Source organism: Cyclopterus lumpus, chromosome 24 (assembly GCF_009769545.1).
Source record: "Cyclopterus lumpus isolate fCycLum1 chromosome 24, fCycLum1.pri, whole genome shotgun sequence".
NCBI lineage: Eukaryota > Metazoa > Chordata > Actinopteri > Perciformes > Cyclopteridae > Cyclopterus > Cyclopterus lumpus.
The window spans coordinates 1,129,921-1,154,361 of NC_046989.1; the positions used below are offsets into that span (position 1 = coordinate 1,129,921).

Consider the following 24,441-nt stretch of genomic DNA (forward strand, 5'->3'; position numbering starts at 1 on the left):
GGTTCAGAATCTCTTCTCTCAGGAAACAAACAAACAAACAAACAAACACAGAGCTCCATGAAGAGCGAGTGACGTACAGTCAATCCACCACTTCAATGAATCAGATATGACTTGAACCTTAACATGAGGCCTGCAGGTGAAGACAGGACTCTAACCACTCATGTAAACCTCATGCAGAGCACCAGATGCCCTCACGGCGTCCCGCTGGAGCAATGATCTGACTAATGAGGTATTTGATATGCAGCTCTATGATTACACATAAAGAATAATTATGTTCAGAGTGACAAAGCTCTATTGTTTCCTCTCCTTGTCCTCCAGCCTGCAGTCCTTCTCATTAACTCACAAAGGGCCTGGCGCTCTAATGCTGTCAAATGAGAAATTACATAATTATCACATGATTTATATCTGGTTTCAGTCCAGAAAATCCGAAATGAAGGAGTCATTTCATCGTGGTTTACTGTGTAACTGCCATGGCAGCCTTTTGAGGCCTGATTTAATCTGTTGATCCATTTTGAAATGTAGCCAAACATCTCATTGAATGCTGTGGAATAATTATATCACACAGTATATTTACATAAGAAGTGTGGGGTTGTTGTTGGATCCCTCTGCATCTGCTGGTTCAGACCCCGAGGGTCACCCGAACCCACAGCAGCAGAACCGGACCAGTACGCTGGGGCCCTTAACAGCAAGTTTACCGACCTGGAATAAAAGAGAACCCTCCAACGGAGAACCTTCTCTAAAAGATCGTGAACCAAGTCCAAGTCCTCCATGATGTTTCCCCTTCAGGTACAAGGCGATCGTGAACCCGATGGACATCCAGACGTCCAGCGCCGTGTTCTGGACGTGTCTGAAGGCCGTTTCCATCTGGCTGCTGTCCGTCCTGCTGGCCGTCCCTGAAGCCGTGTTCTCTCAGGTGGTCTCCATGCAGGTACGACTCAACCCTGCTGCGGGGCTCCGCCCCCCTTAGCCTGGAGTGGTGGAGCCCCGCCCCCCCCCCCCCCCGCCTCTCTCTGTGAGGCCCTTCAGTGTCTCATAGACAAAGGCATGTCATCTGCATATTGTTTCATTTTGTTCTATCAACTCAATGTAATAAACTTGTTTTCCTCTTTTGTAAACAATTTTCAATGTTTAATTAATTCAATATATAAATTATGAGCTTTGTTATCTCGACCAAATTCTCACGTGTGATGCTGGTGTCAACGATTTATTCATGAACAGGGAACGCTCATTTTAGTCTTCAGTTTGAAATCAGCAGACCTGCATGATGCTGGGACCTTGCTCTCCTCTAGACCTTGACCTCCTCTAGACCTTGACCTCCTCTAGACCTTGCTCTCCTCTATACCTTGACCTCCTCTAGACCTTGACCTCCTCTAACCTTGCTCTCCTCTAGACCTTGACCTCCTCTAGACCTTGCTCTCCTCTATACCTTGACCTCCTCTAGACCTTGACCTCCTCTAACCTTGCTCTCCTCTAGACCTTGACCTCCTCTAGACCTTGACCTCCTCTAGACCTTGACCTCCTCTAGACCTTGCTCTCCTCTATACCTTGACCTCCTCTAGACCTTGACCTCCTCTAACCTTGCTCTCCTCTAGACCTTGACCTCCTCTAGACCTTGACCTCCTCTAGACCTTGACCTCCTCTAGACCTTGCTCTCCTCTATACCTTGACCTCCTCTAGACCTTGACCTCCTCTAACCTTGCTCTCCTCTAGACCTTGACCTCCTCTAGACCTTGACCTCCTCTAGACCTTGACCTCCTCTAACCTTGCTCTCCTCTAGACCTTGACCTCCTCTAGACCTTGCCCTCCTCTAACCTTGCTCTCCTCTAGACCTTGACCTCCTCTAGACCTTGCTCTCCTCTAGACCTTGACCTCCTCTAGACCTTGACCTCCTCTAGACCTTGCACTCCTCTGGACCTTGACCTCCTCTAGACCATGCCCTCCTCTAGACCTTGACCTCCTCTAGACCTTGCCCTCCTCTGGACCTTGACCTCCTTTAGACCTTGACCTCCTCTAGACCTTGCCCTCCTCTAGACCTTGACCTCCTCTAGACCTTGCCCTCCTCTAGACCTTGCCCTCCTCTAGACCTTGACCTCCTCTAGACCTTGCCCTCCTCTAGACCTTGACCTCCTCTAGACCTTGACCTCCTCTAGACCATGCTCTCCTTAGCCTGTAAACTGTTTGAATTTATGAATGAGCAGCGCTCCACAATGTATTTTATGATCTCACTGATGTGTTGCAATGTCTCCTCCTCCTCTCCTCCTCCCTCCTCCTCTCCTCTCCTCCTCGTTTCCTCCTCCTCCTCTCCTCCTTTCCTCCTCTCCTCTTCTCCTCCTCTCCTCTTCTCCTTTCCTCCTCTCCTCTCCTCCTCCTCCTCGTCTCCTCCTCCTCCTCCTCCTTTCCTCCTCTCCTCCTCGTCTCCTCGTCTCCTCCTCCTCCTCTCCTCTCCTCCTTTCCTCCTCTCCTCTCCTCCTCCTCTCCTCCTCTCCTCCTCCTCCTCCTCTTCTCCTCCTCTCCTCCTCCTCCTCTCCTCCTCCTATCCTCCTCCTCCCTCCTCCTTTCCTCCTCTCCTCTCCTCCTCCTCTCCTCTCCTCCTTTCCTCCTCCTCTCCTCGTCTCCTCCTCATCTCCTCCTCCCTCCTCCTTTCCTCCTCTCCTCTCCTCCTCCTCCTCCTCTCCTCCTCTCCTCCTCTCCTCCTCCTCATCTCCTCCTCTCCTCCTCTCCTCTCCTCCTCCTCCTCCTCTCCTCCTCTCCTCGTCTCCTCCTCCTCCTCTCCTCCTCCTCCTCTCCTCCTCTCCTCCTCCTCCCTCCTCCTTTCCTCCTCTCCTCTCCTCCTCCTCTCCTCTCCTCCTTTCCTCCTCCTCTCCTCGTCTCCTCCTCCTCATCTCCTCCTCCCTCCTCCTTTCCTCCTCTCCTCTCCTCCTCCTCTCCTCCTCTCCTCTCCTCCTCCTCCTCCTCCTCTCCTCCTCTCCTCCTCCTCATCTCCTCCTCTCCTCCTCCTCCTCTCCTCCTCCTCCTCTCCTCGTCTCCTTCTCCTCCTCTCCTCCTCTTCTCCTCCTCTCCTCCTCCTCTCCTCCTCCTCCTCCTCCTTTCCTCCTCTCCTCTCCTCCTCCTCTCCTCCTCTCCTCCTCCTCTCCTCCTCCTCCTCCTCCTTTCCTCCTCTCCTCTCCTCCTCCTCTCCTCCTCTCCTCCTCCTCTCCTCCTCCTCCTCCTCAGGGTCACAGAGACGACAGTAACGTGACCTTAGTGAACTGCGTTCCCTACCCGCTGTCCAATCAGATGCATCCTAAGATCCACTCGGTGATGATCTTCCTGGTTTACTTCCTGGTTCCTCTGAGCATCATCTCCGTGTATTATTACCACATCGCCCGCACGCTGGTCCAGAGCGCCCACGACATGCCGGGGGAGGGGAGCGAGCACACCAAGAGACAGGTGAGGGGGTGAATGAAGGGATGACACCAAGAGACAGGTGAGGGGGTGAATGAAGGGATGACACCAAGAGACAGGTGAGGGGGTGAATGAAGGGATGACACCAAGAGACAGGTGAGGGGGTGAGGGGGTGAATGAAGGGATGACACCAAGAGACAGGTGAGGGGGTGAGGGGGTGAATGAAGGGATGACACCAAGAGACAGGTGAGGGGGTGAGGGGGTGAATGAAGGGATGACACCAAGAGACAGGTGAGGGGGTGAATGAAGTGTACACACGCACACACACACGCACACACGCACACACACACACACACGCACACACACACACGCATGCACACACGCACACACACGCACACACACGCACACATGCACGCACACGACTGACAGCTGACTGACAGCTGACTGACAGCTGACTGACTGGTTTCTCCACTGAAAGGCATTCTAGAAGGAACGTCATGTTTTCTCCACTGGAAGGACATCCTAGAGAGAACCTCTACATGTTATCTCCACTGAAAGGCGTTCTAGAGGGAACGTCATGTTTTCTCCACTGAAAGGCGTTCTAGAGGGAACGTCATGTTTTCTCCACTGAAAGGCATTCTAGAAGGAACTTGATGTTTTCTCCACTGGAAGGACATCCTAGAGAGAACCTCTACATGTTTTCTCCACTGAAAGGCATTCTAGAAGGAACGTCATGTTATCTCCACTGAAAGGCGTTCTAGAGGGAACGTCATGTTTTCTCCACTGAAAGGCATTCTAGAAGGAACGTCATGTTTTCTCCACTGAAAGGCGTTCTAGAGGGAACGTCATGTTTTCTCCACTGAAAGGCGTTCTAGAGAGAACCTCTACATGTTTTCTCCACTGAAAGGCATTCTAGAAGGAACGTCATGTTATCTCCACTGAAAGGCGTTCTAGAGGGAACATCATGTTTTCTCCACTGAAAGGCGTTCTAGAGGGAACATCATGTTATCTCCACTGAAAGGCGTTCTAGAGGGAACGTCATGTTATCTCCACTGAAAGGCGTTCTAGAGGGAACGTCATGTTATCTCCACTGAAAGGCGTTCTAGAGGGAACGTCATGTTATCTCCACTGAAAGGCGTTCTAGAGGGAACGTCATGTTTTCTCCACTGAAAGGCGTTCTAGAGAGAACCTCTACATGTTTTCTCCACTGAAAGGCATTCTAGAAGGAACGTCATGTTATCTCCACTGAAAGGCGTTCTAGAAGGAACATCATGTTTTCTCCACTGAAAGGCGTTCTAGAGGGAACATCATGTTTTCTCCACTGGTAAAAGAACATCTTTAGTTCATTGTACATCTGTCATCATACTCGAAAACACGAACGAATGCTTCCTGCTTTTCTCTCACTGTTTTTCACATCTTCTGAAGTAGATGCTTATTTTAACCCCCCCCAAGCATACACACACACACACACACACACACACACACACACACAGACATACAGGCAAAGTCATACACACACACACAGACATACACACACACAGTCACACACACACACAGTCATACACACACACACAGTCTCACACACACAGTCACACACACACAGTATCACACACACACAGTCATACACACACACACAGTATCACACACACACAGTCATACACACACACACACACACAGTCACACACACACAGTCATACACACGCACACAGTCACACACGCACACAGTCATACACACACACACAGTATCACACGCACACAGTCATACACACACAGTCACACACACACACACACCTCCTGATTGTCTCTTTCCAGGAGAAGCACTTCACCTCCATCTCTTCATCATCTTTCTTATTTTCTCGTAGTAATGTGATGTTTTCTGTCTGTTCACACATTTCTACACACACACTCACACATTCTGCTCGTCCAGATGTGCTCTGTCTGATGAAGGTTCCTGAGAGACTGTTTGGAGAAAAGCCAAACTAAGAGAACACACATCGGAGAACCCACATCGGAGAACACACATCAGAGAGAACACACATCAGAGAACACACATCAGAGAACACACACATCGGAGAACACACATCCGAGAAAACACACATCAGAGAGAACACACATCGGAGAACACACACCGGAAAACACACATCCGAGAAAACACACATCAGAGAGAACACACATCAGAGAGAACACACATCGGAGAACACACATCGGAGAACACACATCGGAGAACACACATCGGAGAACACACATCAGAGAGAACACACATCGGAGAACACACATCGGAGAACACACATCCGAGAAAACATACATCAGAGAACACACATCAGAGAGAACACACATCAGAGAACACACATCAGAGAGAACACACATCGGAGAACACACATCAGAGAGAACACACATCAGAGAGAACACACATCAGAGAACACACATCAGAGAACACACATCGGAGAACACACATCAGAGAGAACACACATCAGAGAGAACACACATCGGAGAACACACATCGGAGAACACACATCAGAGAACACACATCGGAGAACACACATCGGAGAGAACACACATCAGAGAACACACATCGGAGAACACACATCAGAGAGAACACACATCGGAGAACACACATCGGAGAGAACACACATCAGAGAACACACATCGGAGAACACACATCGGAGAGAACACACATCAGAGAACACACATCAGAGAGAACACACATCAGAGAACACACATCGGAGAACACACATCAGAGAGAACACACATCAGAGAGAACACACATCGGAGAACACACATTGGAGAACACACATCAGAGAGAACACACATCAGAGAACACACATCGGAGAACACACATCAGAGAACACACATCGGAGAACACACATCAGAGAACACACATCGGAGAACACACATCGGAGAACACACATCAGAGAGAACACACATCAGAGAACACACATCGGAGAACACACATCAGAGAGAACACACATCAGAGAACACACATCAGAGAACACACATCGGAGAACACACATCAGAGAGAACACACATCAGAGAGAACACACATCAGAGAACACACATCGGAGAACACACATCAGAGAGAACACACATCGGAGAACACACATCAGAGAGAACACACATCAGAGAACACACATCAGAGAGAACACACATCGGAGAACACACATCAGAGAGAACACACATCAGAGAGAACACACATCAGAGAACACACATCGGAGAACACACATCAGAGAACACACATCAGAGAACACACATCAGAGAGAACACACATCAGAGAACACACACAATCCACTTCACCAAATCCACTTCACCAAAACCACTTCACCAGGACCACTTCACCAGGACCACTTCACCAGGACCACTTCACCAGGACCACTTCACCAGGACCACTTCACCAGGACCACTTCACCAGGATATTACAGTGATGGGCTTTTCATTTGAAGACCAACAGAGAGGTCCTGATAGCGGATCAGGTCTGTGAAGGGCTCAATGAAGGCCTGTTTCCTGGTTGAAGATGGATCTCATTTCAAAGTGTGTGTGGTCCTCTGAGCTGCTGCTGGTTACCAGTAAACAGTGTTTCCTCCCAGTTCACCTCAAGGGACCTCAAGTTCAGACTAGATCCCCAGAGAGAGAACCCCTCCTCATGTCTACCCCCCTCCTAAAGGTCTCCTAAGCTCCTCTGGGGTTCAGTTAGAGGGGAGGCCCTGGTCCGGTTTGAAGGTCAGGAGGTCAGACGAGAACACGAGGAGCACGAGGAGGAGCGGCGCTGACCTTTGGTGCAGAGACGTCCGAGCTGAGCGTGAGTGGCAGGAAGGACCTTCTCCAGATGTCGAGCTGCACTCCCTCTCTTCCTGTTGACGTCCCGTTTCGTCATCTGCAGCGAGCTCTGAGCATCGAACCGCCGGCGCTCTCAGGCGTGATTACATTTTACCACCAAGTGACCGTTGGTGTAAAGTGCCGCGAGGTCACCGGCTGCATCTTTACTAGTTATGAGTTGTTATTAATGTCATCTGAAGAAACATCCACTTCCATTAGTAAAACGAATGACCCCCTGAAATATATATATATATATATATATATATATATATATATATATATATATATGTATATATATATATATATATATGTATATATATATATATATATATATATATATATATATATATATGTATATATATATATATATATATATGTATATATATATATATATATATATATATATATATATATATATATATACATATATGTATATATATATATGTATATATATATATATATACAGTATATATATATATATATATATATATATATATATATACAGTAAATAGATATTTATAGTGAAAATGATGCAGCTGAGCTGCAGTTAGAAGCCAGCTGCAGAATCTATCTTCCCTCCAACCTCTCAGCTGAGTCCTCCCTCCTCCTCCCTCCCAGCTGAGTCCTCCCTCTCAGCTCACTCCTCCCTCCTCCTCCTCCCCCTCCTCCCACCAGCTGACTCCTCCTTCCCCCTCTCAGCTGACTCCTCCCTCCTCCTCCTTCAGATGGAGACCAGGAAGCGCCTGGCTAAGATCGTGCTGGTGTTCGTGGGCCTGTTTGCGGTGTGCTGGTTCCCCAACCACGTGCTGTACATGTACCGGTCCTTCCACTACGAGCACCTGGACCTGTCTCTGGCCCACCTGGTGGTCACCCTGCTGGCCCGAGTGCTCAGCTTCTCCTCCTCCTGCGTCAACCCCTTCGCCCTCTACCTGCTGAGCGAGAGCTTCCGCCGGCACTTCAACAGGTGGGCTCTCCTCTCTCCTCCTCTCCTCCTCTCCTCCTCTCCTCCTCTCTCCTCTCCTCCTCTCCTCCTCTCTCCTCTCTCCTCCTCTCCTCTCTCCTCTCTCCTCCTCTCCTCTCTCCTCCTCTCCTCCTCTCCTCCTCTCTCCTCTCCTCCTCTCCTCCTCTCTCCTCCTCTCCTCTCTCCTCCTATCCTCCTCTCCTCCTCTCTCCTCTCCTCCTCTCCTCCTCTCCTCCTCTCACCTCCTCTCCTCCTCTCCTCCTCTCCTCTCTCCTCCTATCCTCCTCTCCTCCTCTCTCCTCTCCTCCTCTCCTCCTCTCCTCCTCCTCCTCCTCTCCTCCTCTCCTCCTCTCCTCCTCCTCCTCCTCTCTCCTCTCCTCCCCTCCTCTCCTCCTCCTCCTCCTCTCTCCTCTCCTCCTCTCCTCCTCTCCTCCTCTCCTCTCTCCTCCTCTCCTCCTCTCCTCCTCCTCCTCCTCTCTCCTCTCCTCCTCTCCTCCTCTCCTCCTCTCCTCTCTCCTCCTCTCCTCCTCTCTCCTCTCCTCCTCTCCTCCTCTCTCCTCTCCTCCTCTCCTCCTCTCCTCCTATCCTCCTCCTCCTCCTCTCCTCCTCTCCTCTCTCCTCCTCTCCTCCTCTCTCCTCTCCTCCTCTCCTCCTCTCTCCTCTCCTCCTCTCCTCCTCTCCTCTCCTCCTCTCCTCCTCTCCTCTCTCCTCCTCTCCTCCTCTCTCCTCTCCTCCTCTCCTCTCCTCTCCTCCTCTCCTCTCCTCTCCTCTCCTCTCCTCTCCTCCTCTCCTCTCTCCTCCTCTCCTCCTCTCTCCTCTCCTCCTCTCTCCTCTCCTCCTCTCCTCCTCTCCTCCTCCTCCTCCTCTCCTCTCCTCCTCTCCTCCTCTCCTCTCTCCTCCTCTCCTCTCTCCTCCTCTCCTCTCCTCCTCTCCTCCTCTCCTCCTCTCCTCCTCTCCTCTCTCCTCCTCCTCCTCCTCTCTCCTCCTCCTCCTCCTCTCTCCTCTCCTCCTCTCCTCCTCTCCTCCCCTCCTCTCTCCTCTCCTCCTCTCCTCCTCTCCTCCTATCCTCCTCCTCCTCCTCTCCTCCTCTCCTCCTCTCCTCTCGCCTCTCCTCCTCTCCTCCTCTCCTCCTCTCCTCTCCCCTCCTCGCCTCCTCTCTCCTCTCCTCCTCTCCCCTCTCCTCTCCTCCTCTCCACCTCTCTCCTCTCCTCTCTCCTCCTCCTCCTCCTCTCTCCTCTCCTCCTCTCCTCCTCTCCTCCTCTCCTCTCTCCTCCTCTCCTCCTCTCTCCTCTCCTCCTCTCCTCCTCTCCTCTCCTCCTCTCTCCTCTCCTCCTCTCCTCCTCGTTTCTGTTTCCAGTTGTGAGTGAGTGTGGTGAGCGTGTGGCAGGTGGATGTGGAGGTGAGTTCTGGCTTGGAGTTTGGATCATTGTTTGTCTGCTTTGGTTCCTCTTTACGCACATGACCAGGTAAGAGAGAGAGAGCTTTCCTGGTGTGTTGGGTGTGTTCGGGCGTCCTCGGAGACGTCGCTCCGTCAGGGAGTCCGGCTGGTTCCCCCTGACGGCAGCGTGTCTGTGGAGGAGGTGCTGCTGGCGGTAGGAGAGCAGGTGGGACACGAGCATCTCTCCTTCGCCTCCAGGATGAATAAGGCGGTGGTCGTGTTCGTGAGCAGCGAGGCTCGTGTGGTTAAACTAGTGGAGAGTGGCGTGTTCATCAGAGACCTGTTCGTGCAGGTGTCTCCGCTGTCAACGCCCTCAACGCGCATCACCGTGTCCGGGGTTCCTCCGTTTATTCCCAACGACCTGCTGGAGAAAGAGCTGCGCAGGTTCGGACAGTTCGCTAGCGGGTTCAAGGCGGTGAGTCTGGGCTGTAAAGACCCCAAGCTGAGACACGTCCTGTCCCTCAGACGCAGGTCTTTATGTTTTTAGAGTCCCCCACAGTCACTAGAGGTGTCCTTCAAGGTGAGGCACGGGGAAGGGTTATACCTGGTGTACGCGAGCTCGGGGCAGATGAAGTGTTTCGACTGTGGACAGGCGGGACATAAGCGCTTTGCGTGCCCGCAAAAGCAGCAGAAGAGCGCGGAGAAGCTCGCTGTGGATGCGGGTATTACGGAGGCTTGCGCCGTGGACGCGGCACTCCTCGTGGCCGGCCCCGGGGGCGTGGCGGGTCCCGCGGACGCTGTTTTTCCCGTTGGTGGCGGCGCGGCGCTCCTCGTGGCTGGTCCCGTAGACATGGCTGATCCCGTGGACATGGCTGGTCCCGTAGACATGGCTGGTCCCGTGGAGATGGCTGATCCCGTGGACATGGCTGGTCCCGTGGAGATGGCTGGTCCCGTGGAGATGGCTGGTCCCGTGGAGATGGCTGGTCCCGTGGAGATGGCTGGTCCCGTGGAGATGGCTGGTCCCGAGGACGCAGCTGGTCCCGTGGACGAGGCTGGTCCTGTGGACGCTGTTTTTCCCGTTGGTGGCGGCGCGGCGCTCCTCGTGGCTGGTCCCGTGGACATGGCTGATCCCGTGGACATGGCTGGTCCTGTGGACATGGCTGGTCCTGTGGACATGGCTGATCCCGTGGACATGGCTGGTCCCGTGGTCATGGCTGGTCCCGTGGACGCAGCTGGTCCCGTGGGTGCAGCTGGTCCTGTGGACATGGCTGGTCTCATGGGTGGGGATGTGGGGGGTGCGGTTAGCTGCGCCGGTTCTGAAGTTAACAGGGTCAATAAGGAGGATCAGGGCCAGTCTTCCAGTCAGGAGGTTTCTGTGGTTCAGAACCTCATTGCGTGTGGTCCCGATGCAGCACCACAGTCAGGCTGTGATGAGGCAGCAGCAGTTTCCGTAGGTGGAGATGACAACAGAGCCGCAGAGGATGAGCAGGGTGCAGGGGAGGTGTCCAACAGCCAGCTGTCTACTGGAGCAGAGGACATGGATTATGAGAGTTGGTCAGAGGCTTCTATGTGGGAACAGGCCTTAAAGGTGCTGACCGGTACTCGTTAGAGGAGATCAACACATTTTTGGATGAAACGTTCAATAAATCTGTAAATGTGAGTGATCACTTTGATGATATTGAAAAGTTCATTCGGTCTGTTGGGGCGGTGAAGAGAGAGGTGGGCTATGATCTGTTGGATGAACGGAAACGTTTCCGCTTGAAAAAACACCTCACAACTCTGAGGAAGGCAAAGAAAGGCAAACAGGGTAAAAAGGTGACGACTAAGGTAAGATGATCATGTGCAACACGGGTGACTCTATTGGCTGCTTACTTCTGGTCTTGTCCTGTCTCTTTCTCTCCTCTGACCTTGCAATGCAGCACTTACATCGAGGGTCGTTAAACATCAATGGTGGGAGGGATAGGCTCAAAAGAACATCAATAATGGAGGTTTTTAACCATAAAAAGTTGGACATCCTCTTGTTGCAGGAGACCCATACCATTCCTTTGGATGAGGTCGACTGGGGGTTATGGTGGGAGGGCTCATGCACCCTGAGCCACTGCACCAACCTTAGTGCTGGAGTAGCCGTGCTAATTAGGAAAGCAGTGAATGCGGAAGTCCTGACAGTCAGGGAGGTGGTGAAGGGCCGTCTGCTGGTGGTGAGGGCAGATATAGAGGGCTCAGTTTATTGTTTTGTTAACATTTATGCGCCCAATAGGGGGCCAGATAGAGCACGTTTTTTTACTTTGCTGCTAAATGAGCTGCAGAGCTGCCAGCAGGAGCGGCTGATCATTGGGGGGGATTTTAACTGCACGCTGGACTTCACCGTAGATAGAAACAGTGAGGAACCACACCCACAGTCAGCTCACACGCTTCATAACGTCATCACTCAATTACACATGTTGGACACCTGGCGAGTGAAACACCCGCAAGCTAGGCAGTACACTTGGGTGAGGGTGAGCAATGACAGGGTAAGTGCAGCTGGACAGGATTTACATCTCGGACTGCCTCAGCTCCAGTATAAAAAATAGCACCATCAGTCCGGTTGGGTTCACCGATCACCACCATGTCAGTTTAGTTTTGATAACCTCCCCAGGTGTAAGGGTTAACTCCTACTGGCATTTTAATAACACACTAATGCACGACAGCACTTTTTGTCAGGGCTTTGAGGTTCTTTGGCAGCAGTGGCAAGCTGGAAAAGCTCGTTTCAGCTCTCTGAAGCAATGGTGGGAGGTCGGTAAGGCACAGATACGTGTGTTCTGCCAACAGTACACCGCAAACGCCACCGCAGTTACAAAGTCTGCAGTTAAAGACCTCGAAGCTGACATAAAGGACATTGAGGAAAGTTTGCAGAGTACCAGATCCCAGAGTGGGCCAGCTACTGAGGGACAAGAGGATAGAGTTGAGCTCTTTCCTACAGGAGAGGGCAAAGGGAGCTCTGGTTAGGGCTCGGTTTCTCCAGGTGAAAGACATGGATGGCCCAACCTCGTTCTTTTTCAAGTTGGAGAGAAAACAAATGACCTGTCTGAAGCTCCCGGGAGGCAGGGTAACCACGGACCAAAAGGAGATGAGGATCCATGCCATGGATTTTTACACCACGCTGTTTGGGGAAGAACAATGCTGCCAAGAGAGCCGTAAGGAGCTCCTGGAGGGGCTTCCACGTCTCAGCCCAGAGGAGAGGGCTGCGCTGGACGGGGAACTGACGCTGGAGGAGCTGACGGTTGCGGTGGGCCAGATGACCTCGGGAAGAACTCCGGGAATCGACGGCCTCTCCACGGACTTTGTGAAGCGGTCCTGATTTCCATGGTGTCCTGATGGAATGCTTTAGGACAGGATCGCTTCCTGTTTCCTGCAAACGAGCAGTCCTCTCCTTGCTGCCTAAGAAGGGCGATTTGGCTCTCCTCAAGAACTGGAGACCAGTGGCCCTGCTTTGCATGGACTACAAGGTGCTCTCCAGAGCCTTGTCCAACAGACTCAGAGACTACTTGGGATCAATTGTTAATAGTGACCAGACATACTGTATCCTGGGTTGAACAATCATGGACAATATATTTCTTATTCGTGATGTGCTGGATGTGTGTAGATTTCACGATGTAGATGTTGGTATTGTCTCCCTGGATCAGGAAAAGGCCTTTGACAGGGTGGACCACTCCTATTTGTTTTCTTCACTTAGGGCTTTTGGGTTTGGTGAAGGTTTTCTATCTTGGGTGGGTTTGTTGTACAGCGGTGCAGAATGCATGGTGAAAATGGGAGCTGGGCTGGGCCGACCGATCCCTGTACGACGAGGGATAAGGCAGGGTTGTCCTATTTCAGGGCAGCTTTACAGCCTTGCCTTTGAACCCTTCTTATGCAGGTTGAGGAGTCGGCTCAGTGGTCTGTCACTGCCAGGGTCCTCCAGTCTTAGTCGTCCTCTCACTGTGTCAGCATATGCTGATGATGCAAACATTTTTATCAAGCATCAGGGTGATGTTGGTTTGCTGCAGGATATCTTGTCACTCTATGAGAATGCCTCTTCTGCACGGGTGAATTGGGAGAAATCGGAGGCCTTATTGGTGGGACGGTGGACGCAGCAGGTGGTGCCTCACCTGCCCGGAGGTCTTCAGTGGGGAAAAGAGGGATTGAAGGTGCTGGGTGTGTTCTTGGGTTCTGAGCTGGATGGACGCTGCTCGACTGCTGCTGAGGAGGGCTGGGCGGTTGGGATACGACAAACAGCTCTTTCTCCTACAACCTGAGGAAGTGGACTTGGCTGGACTGACGTCGTTCTACAGCTCTGTCCTGCAGGCCTGGCAAGTGTTTAACTTCTCACGTGAACCCAACGAGGCTCCAGGCGTGTGGCTGCTGGAGGAACCTCTGTTTTTCAACAGGTTCATAAGGCTAAGAGAAGTTGGCTGCACCAAACTGGGACATTTGGTGAAGATGTCATCATCGGCATCAGCCGTGGTCGCCTTCAGGCAGAGCATCAACATCGCGTCTGTCAGGTTGACTGACAGGATAGTGAAGGAGGTCTGTGCCGCCCTGCCGCAACAGCTGAGAGCAGTTGTAGGACGCCATGCTCTGGCCGGTGGGATGAAGAAAGTGAGTCCACCCCCCCCACTCTGCTCATCGCCCCGGTGGTGGGGGACTGGCAGGAGGGAGGAAATCAGCTGCTGACTTTCACAACCCCTCACCTGGACAGTTTTCAGGCAGCGGGGAAAAAGGCAATTTACGAAATCTGCGTAAAAGTTGTGAACCTGCGCTCTCTGTCGGGGTTGAAGGAGTCGAGTTGGACCGAGTCCTTTGGCCCAGGTTTTTCCCCGAGGGGCAGCTGGAGGTGCTTGTACAAAATGCCCGTTGAGGACAGCAGACCTCCAATGGAGGGTTGTACACGGGGCAGTAGCCACAAATAGATACCGGGCACACCTGGACCCTCTCATTGGGGAGGAATGCTGTTTCTGACCCTGGAGCACTTGTTTGCTCGGTGTCCTCGGCTCTCAGTACCGTTTGAACTTTTGAAAGTGTGGTTTCAGGGGCTTGGAGAGAGTTTTTCTTTGTATTTATTCATTTTCGGACCAAAATATTCCACAAAAAAGAAGGCTGTCCACACGCTGGTGAACTTTTTGTCCGGTTCTGCCAAGCTAGCCATCTGGCTGACGCGTAAGAATCGGGCCGGGGGTTCTGGTTGTGAGGACCCGGTGCAAGTCATGAAGGGACTGTTGAGAGCTCGACTCAGGCTGGAACACGCTTATTACACGGCAATGGACAACATACAGACTTTCAGGGGTAGATGGACTACGGGGAGCATTTTATGCTCAGTGGGTGATGGTGGAGAGCTGGTGCTGAACTATTGATTGTCCTTGTTCTGGGGAATTTTTGTTTGTTTGTTTGTCTTTCAAGTGATGTTTTAGAGTGGTTTCTGTTTTCACTGCAATAGTGGAATAAAGGAATTTTAAAAACCAAACCTCTCTCCTCTCCTCTCTCCTCCTTAAAGTGGCAGTTGGTCGTCGTAGCTACACCACAATGTGTCCGTTAGCTTAGCATAGCTTATCTTAGCTCGCTCCGTGTTTTAGCAGCCGGTGAGAGAGAGGAGTGAGACCTCCTCCTCATTGATACACATGTCCTCCTCATTGATACACATGTCCTCCTCCTCATTGATACACATGTACTCCTCCTCATTGATACACATGTACTCCTCCTCATTGATACACATGTCCTCCTCCTCATTGATACACATGTCATTCTCCTCATTGATACACATGTACTCCTCATTGATATACATGTACTCCTCCTCATTGATACATGTGTACTCCTCATTGATACACATGTCCTTCTCCTCATTAATACACATGTACTCCTCCTCATTGATACACATGTACTCCTCCTCATTGATACACATTTCCTCCTCATTGATACACATGTACTCCTCCTCATTGATACACATGTACTCCTCATTGATACACATGTACTCCTCCTCATTGATACACATGTACTCCTCCTCATTGATACACATGTCCTCCTCCTCATTGATACACATGTCCTCCTCATTGATACACATGTACTCCTCCTCATTGATACACATGTCCTCCTCATTGATACACATGTCCTCCTCATTGATACACATGTCCTTCTCCTCATTGATACACATGTACTCCTCCTCATTGATACACATGTACTTCTCCTCATTGATACACATTTCCTCCTCATTGATACACATGTACTCCTCCTCATTGATACACATGTACTCCTCATTGATACACATGTACTCCTCCTCATTGATACACATATACTCCTCCTCATTGATACACATGTACTCCTCATTGATACACATGTACTCCTCCTCATTGATACACATGTCCTCCTCCTCATTGATACACATGTCCTCCTCATTGATACACATGTACTCCTCCTCATTGATACACATGTCCTCCTCATTGATACACATGTACTCCTCCTCATTGATACACATGTCCTCCTCATTGATACACATGTACTCCTCCTCATTGATACACATGTCCTCCTCCTCATTGATACACATGTCCTCCTCCTCATTGATACACATGTACTCCTCATTGATACACATGTCCTCCTCATTGATACACATGTACTCCTCCTCATTGATACACATGTCCTCCTCCTCATTGATACGCATGTACTCCTCATTGATACACATGTCCTCCTCCTCATTGATACACATGTACTCCTCCTCATTGATACACATGTACTCCTCCTCGTTGATACACATGTACTCCTCCTCATTGATACACATGTACTCCTCCTCATTGATACACATGTCCTCCTCCTCATTGATACACATGTACTCCTCCTCATTGATACACATGTACTCCTCATTGATACACATGTCCTCCTCCTCATTGATACACATGTACTCCTCCTCATTGATACACATGTCCTCCTCATTGATACACATGTACTCCTCCTCATTGATACTCCTCATCATTGATACACATGTACTCCTCGTTGATACACATGTACTCCTCCTCATTGATACACATGTACTCCTCCTCATTGATACACGTGTCCTCCTCCTCATTGATACACATGTACTCCTCCTCGTTGATACACATGTACTCCTCCTCGTTGATACACATGTCCTCCTCCTCGTTGATACACATGTCCTCCTCCTCATTGATACTCCTCCTCATTGATACACATGTCCTCCTCCTCATTGATACAAATGTACTCCTCATTGATACACATGTACTCCTCCTCATTGATACACATGTACTCCTCCTCATTGATACACATGTACTCCTCCTCATTGATACAAATGTCCTCCTCATTGATACACATGTACTCCTCATTGATACACATGTACTCCTCCTCATTGATACACATGTCCTCCTCCTCATTGATACAAATGTCCTCCTCATTGATACACATGTCCTCCTCCTCATTGATACACATGTCCTCCTCCTCATTGATACACATGTCCTCCTCATTGATACACATGTCCTCCTTCTCATTGATACACATGTCCTCCTCATTGATACACATGTCCTCCTCCTCATTGATACACATGTACTCCTCCTCATTGATACACATGTACTCCTCCTCATTGATACACATGTACTCCTCCTCATTGATACACATGTACTCCTCATTGATACACATGTCCTCCTCCTCATTGATACAAATGTCCTCCTCATTGATACACATGTCCTCCTCCTCATTGATACACATGTACATATAGAAACATAGATCTATATTCTCTACTGAGCGTCCCTCTGAAACCGTGTTCCGATGTCTGGGATCTCAGAGCAGTAACTTGTGATCCTCGTGAGGAAGAAGATTTAAAAACTGATTCCACCGACTCGTCTGCAGAAGAAACAATCACGACTTGCATTTCATAAATCTTCTTCTGAGTTTATTATTCCACCTCTGCAAGATGGAAACTATCTTCAGAAGCTCCCTCCGAGTGCGTTGGTGTCGGACACAAAGACACAGAGACACAGAGACACAAAGACACAGAGACACAAAGACACAGAGACACAGAGACACAAAGACACAGAGACACAGAGACACAGAGACATAGAGACATAGAGACACTAAAACACAGAGACACAGAGACACAAAGACACAGAGACACAAAGACACAGAGACACAGAGACATAGAGACACAAAGACAGAGACACAGAGACACAGGGACACAAAGACACAAAGACACAGAGACATAGAGACACAGAGACACAGAGACACAGAGACATAGAGACACAAAAACACAGAGACACAAAAACACAGAGACACAGAGACACAAAGACACAGAGACACAAATACACAGAGACATAGAGACACAAAGACACAGAGACACAGAGACACAAAGACACAGAGACACAAAGACACAGAGACACAGAGACATAGAGACACAAAAACACAGAGACACAGAGACACAAAGACACAGAGACACAGACACATAGAGACATAGAGACACAAAAACACAGAGACACAAAAACACAGAGACACAGAGACACAAAGACACAGAGACACAAAGACACAGAGACACAGAGACATAGAGACATAGAGACACAAAGACACAGAGACACAGAGACACAAAGACACAGAGACACAGAGACACAAAGACACAGAGACACAAAGACACAGAGACACAGAGACATAGAGACACAAAAACACAGAGACACAGAGACACAGAGACACAGAGACACAGAGACACAAAGACACAGAGACACAGAGACATAGAGACACAAAAACACAGAGACACAGAGACACAGAGACACAAAGACACAGAGACACAGAGACACAAAGACACAGAGACACAGTGCATTGTGGGCCTTTAGTTATCGCCATGACCACATTCATATGCGTCTTCTGCATCATCGTGCTGCACATGTTATTGTTTTTATTATTTAACATATGCATGTGTCTCTTGTCTTTGTCCAGTCGAAGAAGCCGGCGGTGACACGTGGAACATAAATATCATCTCAACATATCCATATTCACTTTGATCTGGTTCCTCTGAGGTTATGTCCGCCTCTACGAGGTCTGAAGGCCTTGTTCCAGTTATTAACTTGTATTAATAACCCTGCAGAGACGCAGTATTGAAGGCCTTATTCCTTATTATTATTATTATTAACATTATTATTATTCTTATTATTAATTACAAAGACACAGAGACACAGAGACACAAAGACATAGAGACAAAAAACACAAAGACACAAAAACACAGAGACACAGAGACACAAAGACACAGAGACACAAAGACAAAAAAATCAAAGACACAAAAACACAGAGACACAAAGACACAGAGACACAAAGACACAGAGACACAAAGACAAAAAAATCAAAGACACAAAAACACAGAGACACAGAGACACAAAGACATAGAGACATAGAGACACAAAGACACAGAGACACAAAGACATAGAGACACAAAGACAAAAAAAACAAAGACGCAGAGACACAAAGACACAGAGACATAGAGACAGAGACACAAAGACACAGAGACACAAAGACATAGAGACACAGACACAAAGATACAAAGACAAAAAACACAAAGACACAAAAACACAGAGACACAAAGACAAAAAACACAAAGACACAAAAACACAGAGACACAGAGACACAAAGACATAGAGACACAGAGACACAAAGACACAGAGACACAAAGACAAACAACACAAAGACACAGAGACGCAGAGACACAAAGACACAGAGACACAAAGACAAAAAACACAAAGACACAAAAACATAGAGACACAGAGACACAAAGACATAGAGACACAAAGACACAGAGACACATAGGAGACACAAAGACACAGAGACACATAGGAGACACACATATACAAAGACACAGAGACACAAAGACACAGAGACACAGAGACACATAGGAGACACACATATACAAAGACACAAAGACACAGAGACACAAAGACACAGAGACACATAGGAGACACACAGATACATAGACACAGAGACACAAAGACACAAAGACACAGAGACACATAGGAGACACACAGATACAAAGACACAGAGACACAAAGACATAGAGACACAGACACAAAGATACAAAGACAAAAAACACAAAGACACAAAAACACAGAGACACAAAGACAAAAAACACAAAGACACAAAAACACAGAGACACAGAGACACAAAGACATAGAGACACAGAGACACAAAGACACAGAGACACAAAGACAAACAACACAAAGACACAGAGACGCAGAGACACAAAGACACAGAGACACAAAGACAAAAAACACAAAGACACAAAAACATAGAGACACAGAGACACAAAGACATAGAGACACAAAGACACAGAGACACAGAGACACATAGGAGACACACATATACAAAGACACAGAGACACAAAGACACAGAGACACAGAGACACATAGGAGACACACATATACAAAGACACAAAGACACAAAGACACAGAGACACAAAGACACAGAGACACATAGGAGACACACAGATACATAGACACAGAGACACAAAGACACAAAGACACAGAGACACATAGGAGACACACAGATACAAAGACACAGAGACACAATGACACAGAGACACATATGAGACACACAGATACAAAGACACAGAGACACAAAGACACAAAGACACAAATCACGGAAGCAATTACAACAGAAGCCACCTGTCTCTGGATGTGTTATTATCATCCAAAAGGGCGCTTCATTTCCATAAAGAACAGAAATGATAAGCCTTCACTCTGCAGCTGTTAACATGTATTTATTATTCATGAGGATGTTTTTATGTTTCACATCTTTCTAGCTGCTGGTTCTCCATCATCTGCAGAGGATTATTGATTATTAAGTGCTTCGTCCAGTTTACATTTAATTCTTTGAACCTTTCAAATGCATAAAACAAAAGCATCTTCCTCTTACAGCTGGTCAGACTTTGTTATGACGTCATGTTTTTGTTTATGAACATAACCGTGAACCCGGAAGCCGGACCACGTCTCTGAATGGAGCTTCCATTGTCGTCATATTTCATGATGGTTCCACACAAACACATATTGGTTGTGGTCGTATGAACTTATGATGTTAGATTGATGCTCCGCCAAGCAGCCAATCACAGGAGAGTTTACAGGGAATGTTTTGAAACAACAAATATGGAATACGGCAGAATATAATAATAAAAAAAAAAACTGATTCCACCGACTCGTCTGCAGAAGAAACAATCACGACTTGCATTTCATAAATCTTCTTCTGAGTTTATTATTCCACCTCTGCAAGATGGAAACTATCTTCAGAAGCTCCCTCCGAGTGCGTTGGTGTCGGACACAAAGACACAGAGACACAGAGACACAAAGACACAGAGACACAAAGACACAGAGACACAGAGACACAGAGACACAGAGACACAAAGACATAGAGACACAAAGACACAGAGACACAGAGACACAAAGACACAAAGACACAGAGACACAAAGACACAGAGACACAGAGACACAGAGACATAGAGACATAGAGACACAAAAACACAGAGACACAGAGACACAAAGACACAAAGACACAAAGACACAGAGACACAAAGACACAGAGACACAGAGACACAAAGACACAAAGACACAGAGACACAAAGACACAGAGACATAGAGACATAGAGACACAAAAACACAGAGACACAGAGACACAAAGACACAAAGACACAAAGACACAGAGACACAAAGACACAGAGACACAGAGACATAGAGACATAGAGACACAAAGACACAGAGACACAGAGACACAAAGACACAGAGACACAAAGACACAGAGACACAAAGACACAGAGACACAGAGACACAGAGACACAAAGACATAGAGACACAAAGACACAGAGACACAGAGACACAAAGACACAAAGACACAGAGACACAAAGACACAGAGACACAGAGACACAGAGACATAGAGACATAGAGACACAAAAACACAGAGACACAGAGACACAAAGACACAAAGACACAAAGACACAGAGACACAAAGACACAGAGACACAGAGACACAAAGACACAAAGACACAGAGACACAAAGACACAGAGACACAGAGACATAGAGACATAGAGACACAAAAACACAGAGACACAGAGACACAAAGACACAAAGACACAAAGACACAGAGACACAAAGACACAGAGACACAGAGACATAGAGACACAAAAACACAGAGACACAGAGACACAGAGACACAGAGACACAAAGACACAGAGACACAGAGACACAGAGACATAGAGACACAAAGACACAGAGACACAAAGACACAGAGACACAGAGACATAGAGACACAAAAACACAGAGACACAGAGACACAGAGACACAGAGACACAGAGACACAAAGACACAGAGACACAGAGACATAGAGACACAAAAACACAGAGACACAGAGACACAGAGACACAAAGACACAGAGACACAGAGACACAAAGACACAGAGACACAGTGCATTGTGGGCCTTTAGTTATCGCCATGACCACATTCATATGCGTCTTCTGCATCATCGTGCTGCACATGTTATTGTTTTTATTATTTAACATATGCATGTGTCTCTTGTCTTTGTCCAGTCGAAGAAGCCGGCGGTGACACGTGGAACATAAATATCATCTCAACATATCCATATTCACTTTGATCTGGTTCCTCTGAGGTTATGTCCGCCTCTACGAGGTCTGAAGGCCTTGTTCCAGTTATTAACTTGTATTAATAACCCTGCAGAGACGCAGTATTGAAGGCCTTATTCCTTATTATTATTATTATCATTATTAATATTATTATTATTATTATTATTATTATTAACTTGTATTAATAACCCTGCAGAGCCACAGTATTGAAGGCATTATTCCTTATTATTATTATTATTATTATTATCATTATTAATATTATTATTATTATTATTATTATTAGCGGTATTGAAAATGGATGGATGGATTATTATTATTAACTTGTATTAATAACCCTTTGCAGAGCCACAGTTTTGGAACACAAAGGGCCCGTGTCTCAGATGTAAGTTCCCCAGATGGAAACTAGTAACTCATGTTTATTAATAAGCTCTGGGATGGAAGCAGATCATGTTCTTCTCCTCCGTTTGCTTCATGTCCTCATATTTATATTTCATTCATAACTTATTCTCTTCATTCTGATTTGATGGCGTGAAATCAAACCTCTAAAATCTGATATCAAAATATTTTAAGATCCTTCAGGACGTTGTAGTTCAACTCTTCTTCTTCTCCTTCTTCTTCTTCTCCTTCTTATTCTTCTCTTTCTCCTTATTCTCCTCCTTCTTCATGTTCTTCTTCTTCTCCTTCTTCTTATTCTTCTCTTTCTCCTTATTCTCCTCCTTCTTCATGTTCTTCATGTTCTTCTTCTTCTTCTCCTCCTTCTCCTTCTTCTTCTCCTTCTTATTCTTCTCTTTCTCCTTATTCTCCTCCTTCTTCATGTTCTTCTTCTTCTTCTCCTCCTTCTCCTTCTTCTTCTTCTTCTCCTTCTTCTCCTCCGTCTCCTCCTTCTTCATGTTCTTCTTCTTCTTCTTCTCCTCCGTCTCCTCCTTCTTCATGTTCTTCTTCTTCTTCTCCTTCTTCTTATTCTTCTCTTTCTCCTTATTCTCCTCCGTCTCCTCCTTCTTCATGTTCTTCTTCTTCTTCTTCTCCTCCGTCTCCTCCTTCTTCATGTTCTTCTTCTTCTTCTCCTTCTTATTCTTCTCTTTCTCCTTATTCTCCTCCTTCTTCATGTTCTTCTTCTTCTTGTTCTCCTTCTTATTCTTCTCTTTCTCCTTATTCTCCTCCTTCTTCATGTTCTTCATGTTCTTCTTCTTCTTCTCCTCCTTCTCCTTCTTCTTATTCTTCTCCTTCTTCTCCTCCGTCTCCTCCTTCTTCATGTTCTTCTTCTTCTTCTTCTCCTCCGTCTCCTCCATCTTCATGTTCTTCTTCTCCTCCGTCTCCTCCTTCTTCATGTTCTTCTCCTTTTTCTTCTCATTCTTCTTCTCTTCCTCCTTCTTCTCCTCCTTCTTCATGTTCTTCTTCTTCTTCTCCTCCGTCTCCTCCTTCTTCATGTTCTTCTCCTTTTTCTTCTCATTCTTCTTCTCTTCCTCCTTCTTCTCCTCCTTCTTCATGTTCTTCTTCTTCTTCTCCTCCGTCTCCTCCTTCTTCATGTTCTTCTTCTCCTTTTTCTTCTCATTCTTCTTTTCTTTCTCCTTCTCTTCCTCCTTCTTCTCCTCCTTCTTCATGTTCTTCTTCTTCTTTTTCTTCTCATTCTTCTTCTCTTTCTCCTTCTTCTCCTCCTTCTTCATGTTCTTCTTCTTCTTCTTCTTCTTCTTCAGTCAGCTGCGATGCGTTCAAGGTTCCCGGCCCGAGCGCCAAGCCAGCTACATGCACAGCACCTCCCACATCCGCCTGACCTCCATCAAGAAGACCACGCCCACCGCCGCCATCATCGATCCGGCGGCCAATGGCAACTCCAGCAGACAGGAAGTGGCTCTGTGAGGTGGGAGGCGGCCAGTCTGTGGTTCTCAGCTTCACCTCCTCCACGGACTGGTGGATAGAGGAATGATGCTACCAGCTGCTCCTTTCACACCAAGCTTCTTCATCTTCATCCTCAACTCGGCAACCAAACTAAAAAAGTGCTTCTTGGAAATATGTATCTGTAAATATGGGAAGTTTTCCTCCAGTGTTTACTCAGCGTATGTTAATGAAGTCCACAGCATGTTCCACGTCTTGTCCTCACATGCTCATCACTGATTGGTCATCTATGTGGTGACGCCCACAGAGACCGAGCCGCCCCCCCAGAGACCAGAGCGGAGTCCACCCCTTAAGGAGGATTTAACGTGTGACTCGGTCTCCCTGAACTGAACCTTGAGTTGGAGCTCCGGCACCTCATCCGGGCTCTGTTTCACAGACAGGGTCCAGTACAGTCCAGTACAGTCCAGTA

The 24,441-nt window shown here is 47.9% G+C and overlaps 1 protein-coding gene across 1 annotated transcript in view; it reads left to right on the plus strand.

Annotated features, from left to right (window-relative positions):
- The window catches only part of nmbr (neuromedin B receptor), a 37,491-nt gene extending 13,495 nt beyond the window's left edge, over positions 1-23,996 (plus strand). Inside the window, exons 2-5 of the mRNA XM_034527234.1 lie at positions 787-928; positions 3,214-3,429; positions 7,920-8,158; positions 23,834-23,996. Coding sequence (XP_034383125.1) covers positions 787-928; positions 3,214-3,429; positions 7,920-8,158; positions 23,834-23,996 — 760 coding nt within the window. The remainder of the gene's footprint in view (positions 1-786; positions 929-3,213; positions 3,430-7,919; positions 8,159-23,833) is intronic.
- Positions 23,997-24,441: the final 445 nt, after the last annotated feature.